The 5,123-nt window shown below is 50.7% G+C and overlaps 3 protein-coding genes across 3 annotated transcripts; 1 reads left to right on the top strand and 2 right to left on the bottom strand.

The window, feature by feature from the left end:
• On the top strand, positions 1 to 2,869 carry H257_14200 (hypothetical protein; the record flags this gene model as incomplete). Its single annotated transcript, XM_009841959.1, has 10 exons — positions 1 to 128; positions 178 to 516; positions 837 to 1,083; positions 1,446 to 1,656; positions 1,705 to 1,856; positions 1,907 to 2,003; positions 2,056 to 2,233; positions 2,290 to 2,426; positions 2,502 to 2,595; positions 2,708 to 2,869. The coding sequence occupies exons 2-10, from the start codon at positions 370 to 372 to the stop codon at positions 2,867 to 2,869; spliced, it is 1,425 nt and encodes a 474-aa protein (XP_009840261.1). The 5' UTR covers positions 1 to 128; positions 178 to 369.
• Positions 2,870 to 2,901: 32 nt separating this feature from the next.
• H257_14199 (hypothetical protein) lies at positions 2,902 to 3,201 on the bottom strand. Its single transcript, XM_009841958.1, has one exon. The coding sequence runs from the start codon at positions 3,175 to 3,177 to the stop codon at positions 2,959 to 2,961; it is 219 nt and encodes a 72-aa protein (XP_009840260.1). The 5' UTR covers positions 3,178 to 3,201; the 3' UTR covers positions 2,902 to 2,958.
• Positions 3,202 to 3,773: 572 nt separating this feature from the next.
• H257_14198 (hypothetical protein) lies at positions 3,774 to 4,778 on the bottom strand (the record flags this gene model as incomplete). The annotated part of the gene is made up of 1 exon (XM_009841957.1): positions 3,774 to 4,778. The coding sequence occupies one exon, from the start codon at positions 4,776 to 4,778 to the stop codon at positions 3,774 to 3,776; it is 1,005 nt and encodes a 334-aa protein (XP_009840259.1).
• Positions 4,779 to 5,123: the final 345 nt, after the last annotated feature.

The raw sequence follows: 5,123 nt of genomic DNA, 5'->3' as shown, positions 1-5,123 counted from the left end.
ACGTCAACAAGTTGGCGGAAGGCCAGGCGCACTGCGACGTCCGCAGCGTCGAAGTGAGTCCTGACCACAAGTTCCTCGCGTACTCGGTGGACTTTCAGTCGTATGAAACGTACGACATTTACGTCAAGGTACCCCAGGACTCTGAAAAATTGCAACCAGAACTCATGAATTTCATAGGATTTGACCACGAACGGTGTCACTAAAGTTGTGACAGGGTGCGACGGCGGGTTTGAATGGGGCCATGACGCATCCACGTTGTTCTATGTCACGCAAGACGACGCCCACCGCAGCCACAAGGTGTGGTCGCATGCGTTAAGTGACACATCAGGCCAGTCAAGTGACACGTGTCTCTTCACCGAAGCCGACGAAATGTTTCGCTGCGGCGTCTACAAAACCCGGTCTGACCGGTTCCTAGCGATTGCCACGTCATCGTCCGTGACCAGCGAGGTGCACGTGCTGGACCTGCACCAGCCCCCCGCTGCCGACGGTTTCATATGTGTCGCCCCCAGGCAAGAGGTATGATCCTCGAAATGTGGCTGACTTTTGTGCTGATCCGTGAAATCCATCGATCGACCTTGTTTGTACTGAAGTTTGTATGTAAAAAGTTGGCTTGTGGTGATTGGAATCTTTACACTAATTTCTGGCACACACTAATTTGATGGTTGGTCATGGTTTCCTGCAATCTGATTGGCTAGATTCTTGTGTACATTTGTTTGGTTGTGTGTCGGTCGATTCATTCTCCATGAAACCCCGAATTATAAACACATCAAGACGAGATACGGTGGTGGTTGCCTGAATGTTACCAATCCGCTTTGTCTTTTTCGTTACGGATATAGGGAGTCTTGTACGACGTGAACCACTGGCACGACTCGTTTTTGATTTCGACCAACCGCGACGACGCACGCAACTTCAAATTGGTGTCGGTGCCGGTGGATGTCGTGTTTGATAAACAAGCTACGGCAGAATGGACCCCGGTGTTCCCGTACGACCCGAGCGTGAAAGTGGACGGCGTGTCCTGCTTCGACTCGTACTTTGCGCTATTTGGCCGCCAGCATGGGCTTACGCAGCTGTGGATCTGCTCCTGTATGTACACTTCATATCCAATTCTTCAGTGTTTATACATATATCGTGAATGCGATCGAGTCGAGTGTTCTGCATATCGGAATCGATATGAAATTATCCCTCCTTTTTTGTGTATATATATCGATACCGATATGGGGGTCCCTCATCTATTTTTTCATATATCGTTACGGATATGGGGTCACCGTCCAATCTTGATCTATATGGCTGAATATCAAATGGATACGTCGATTTGACCGAGACTTGTTCATCATAATGCATACACTCTGTACAGTACATATCGAATGGGTATGTTTTGATGGTTCCACGTTGTATATGAAAGACATGATTCCATTGTTTTGATATCGTTACGGATATGGACACAGACGACACGGACGGCAAGACCGTTGTGAAGAAGCAACTGGACATGCCTGAGGATATGTATACTCTGGGTGGGTCTGTCAACATGGAGTACAACAGCGTCGTCCACCGCTTCACGTATTCGTCTATGACGACGCCGGTGCAAACGGTCGAATATGACACTGTGACCCACACCACGACCATCTTGAAGGAGACGCCCGTGCCCAACTACGATCGGTAAAACGAGAAAAGAACTACGGATGATGGAATACCCATGTTTCGTAGGTCGTTGTACCAATGCGAACGCGTCGACGCCACCGCGAGTGACGGCACGATCATTCCGATATCGCTGGTGTACCGAAAGGATAAAAAGAAACCGGATGGCCAGCCGCAAGCTCTGCATTTGTATGGATATGGGTCGTACGAAATCCCCATTGGTATGCTTTAAAACGAATCGCTGGGTCGTAATACCGGATGTATTATATAGATCCGGACTTTCGCATTTCCAACCTGCCCTTGTTGGACCGCGGCGTCGTGTATGCGATCGCGCATATCCGTGGCGGTGGTGAAAACGGACGCACGTGGTACGTCCATATCGCTTAGGAGAAATGAAGTACGAATTCAATGGTCTTTTAGGTATGAATCGGCAAAGTATCTGACCAAGATGACAACATTTACCGACTTTATTGCGTGCGCCGAGCACTTGGTGGCCACCAAGGTCACGTCCCCCAGCCACATGACGTGCGAAGGCCGCAGCGCTGGCGGGTTGCTCATGGGAGCGGTGTTGAACCTGCGTCCGGACTTGTTTACGGCGGTACGTTGTCGTTTTGCCACGTCATAGCTTGGATAATGTATGTCTCTTGCGAGTAGGCGGTGGCGGGAGTGCCGTTTGTGGACGTGATGAACAGCATGTGCGACGCCACGATTCCGCTCACGACCGGCGAGTGGGCCGAGTGGGGCAACCCGAACGAACTCGAGTACTTTTCGTACATGTTGCAGTATTCACCGTACGTTTGATCTCAAAATTCATAGCTACTTTATGTTAGCCGAACCGTATGATACAACTTGTAACGGATATGTAGCTACGAAAATGTCAAGGCCCAAGCGTACCCCAACCTGCTCGTGACCGGTGGCCTCTTTGATCCCCGCGTGGCGTATTGGGAACCCACGAAATGGGTAAGTTAATTGTCTGTTATGAATAAATGGGGGCGGTAGTTTTTGTCCGTTATGAGTTATATATACCGGTATGATGCGATTTTGAACTGTGGTGGATGTGTACTTATTATAGGTGGCGAAGTTGCGTGACTTGAAGACCGACAACAACCAGGTGCTGCTCAAGATGGATCTGGACGCTGGGCACTTCAGTGCGAGCGATCGATACCATTACCTCAAGGAGAAGGCGGTGGACCTCAGCTTCATCTTGGACCAGCTCAAGTGCCTCGAAAAGTAGTAGTAACCCACGTACAGTCCACTTTACAACAATATAGCAAGAATATTCTGTTATTTTGTGTGTGAGAGTTAAGGGGATGTCTGGGTTGGCTATGGAGCTTTCGGATGCGAAGGTGTTGACGGTGCAGATGTTGGGGAGGACGAGGACTTGCCTCGCTCGATGGCTTCGAGGATGCACTGCTTGTAGTCGTCTGACTCTTGGACGCAGTCTGCCTGTTCAAAGTGACCTGCGAGCAGCCGGTCGAACCACACGCCATAACATGCCTTCGCCCTCGCGTTGAACTCGTCGCATGCCTTCAGGGCGTCCATGATAATTCCTCGGTCGTTCAAAATGGTCCAATCAAACCTGAGAAACACAGTGCCAGCATTATCCGGATAATATTACATAGTAGTACAACTTACTGTTATTAACCCTAATGGACGGAGGCTACTTCGGCGTGATAGTACTACTATTAATAACAGTACAGTACTGGTATTAAAATACCAGTACAGTAAGGTGGTCACAAATAACGTTACTATTAATAACCTATTGGACTACTACCAATAGTATTTTAATACTACTGGACGGGCCGATACTAACTTATTGTTATGAGCATCTCCACATCGCTGGCATTCAAACGAATAGCATTCGACCGTTTCGGTCATAATTTTAGGTGTACTACGTACTGGTGAAATGAAACTGAAATTACGCGGTATTTACAAGCTCGCTATCGCCCGAGCGCGCGCATATGCAGCAGCGCCCGCGAACTAGACTAATCTAGCGGATGGAGCTTGTGCACGCTCACACCGGGGTGGTTCGTGCAGCGGCCTCAGTCTGTCGGGCCATCGTTAGTGTGCGGTGTGCATTGGGACTTGTCAAAGCCTACGGGTTCGCTATTGTGGTTTCGTCGGGTTAGCCTCAGCGGCTACTGACGCCGAATGTGGTAGATAGGTTTGCATGGAGGCCGTCGCGGCCCTACAAGATGTATAGGACGGAGCTTGTTGTGGGCGCTGACAGCGGTAATGTCACCGAGCTGGAGTAGGCCACTCGGTGTTGGGGAACGGCTCGTGCTGAGCGAGTGGTGGTTGCGGTGAGCTGTTGGTGGCTTAAGCATAAGGTCGACGACATGGTTATAAATACCGGGCTTCTTAGCCATGCCATGCCCTCGGTCGATATTGGGGATAGTGTATATAGAATATGGAACTGGCACGCGTGCACCAGGCAAGTGCGAGATGGTGGGACACAGCGGTTTGCTGTAGTCCGTGTGTACATCCGTCGGTGTCGGCAACGGTTTCGGTGATGTCATGTTCGGCCGGGGTGTCCATGCCGTGTCATTGGGTGGCGGCAGCCAGTGACTGATTCGGAACAGGTGGGGGTTGGGTTGGATGGCAGCATGCGCCGTCATGTCGGCGGTATTCCGGTTCGTGAACCGGTTGTGCCGTGCTACCAGTGGGTTTAGCTTGGGTGCTGTGGTCGGACACATCGGTATGCTTTTGTTTGCATCGTCGTCCGTCGGTGTCGGTGACGGTTTTATCGGAGGTGCCCAAGCCGTGACAGTGGGCGCCGGCAGCCAGTGACGGATGGGGAACACGAGTGAATTCAATGGTGGACACGGTTGGGTCAATGAGAAGGCAGGATTTGGGTCCGGTCGAACCAGATTGGCTGGTTGGCCAGGCCGGTGTTCGTCGGCTTTCCGGGCCGCGTGAAGATGGAAGGATGGTTCGGCCGTATGAAATGAGCAGCGTACATCGAGGGGATCGAGCCCCGGAGGACAGAACATGATGGGGCTTGTGTTGGTAAACAGAGGACCCCATTTTAGAGACGTTGCCTCGGCCCGTTCCTTGGTCATGGGTACTTGGTGGTCCATGACTTCGTTCCAAAACTTGAGCTCATCCCGTATTTCCGCTGCGTCGTCGGGATGCTCCTGCATGTAAGTAGCTACACGAAGGCTGCCCGCTGACATAGCTTTCTGGTTGCCTGCGGCGCGCTGCCTGTGGCCTGGGTCCGTTGCAGGAGGGTTTGTCAAGGTGTTGGCCAGTCGGGGCGCCGCGCCCCAATGTGCACGACCAGGTAAAAAACGGGAATCCTACTGGTATGGTGCACGTCATCTATAAACTACCAACTTTTCACAAAATTTTCTGACTTCTATTTCATATTCATTACTCAAAATTGCAGCAAATTGAGACGTATCATCGACAGATCTCAATGTGGTGAAGAAATTCTACGTCTCAGATTCAAATTTTGTGATGAATTGGTCCAGAAATAGATATTTAAG

Source organism: Aphanomyces astaci (assembly GCF_000520075.1).
Source record: "Aphanomyces astaci strain APO3 unplaced genomic scaffold supercont1.54, whole genome shotgun sequence".
NCBI lineage: Eukaryota > Oomycota > Saprolegniomycetes > Saprolegniales > Verrucalvaceae > Aphanomyces > Aphanomyces astaci.
The sequence above is the reverse complement of the archived record's forward strand: the minus strand, read 5'-3'. Positions and strand labels throughout refer to the sequence as shown.

What these genes read in the sequence shown, in the direction of transcription:
- H257_14199 (XM_009841958.1), bottom strand. Translation starts at nt 3,177, where the DNA reads ATGGACGCCCTGAAGGCATGCGACGAGTTCAACGCGAGGGCGAAGGCA.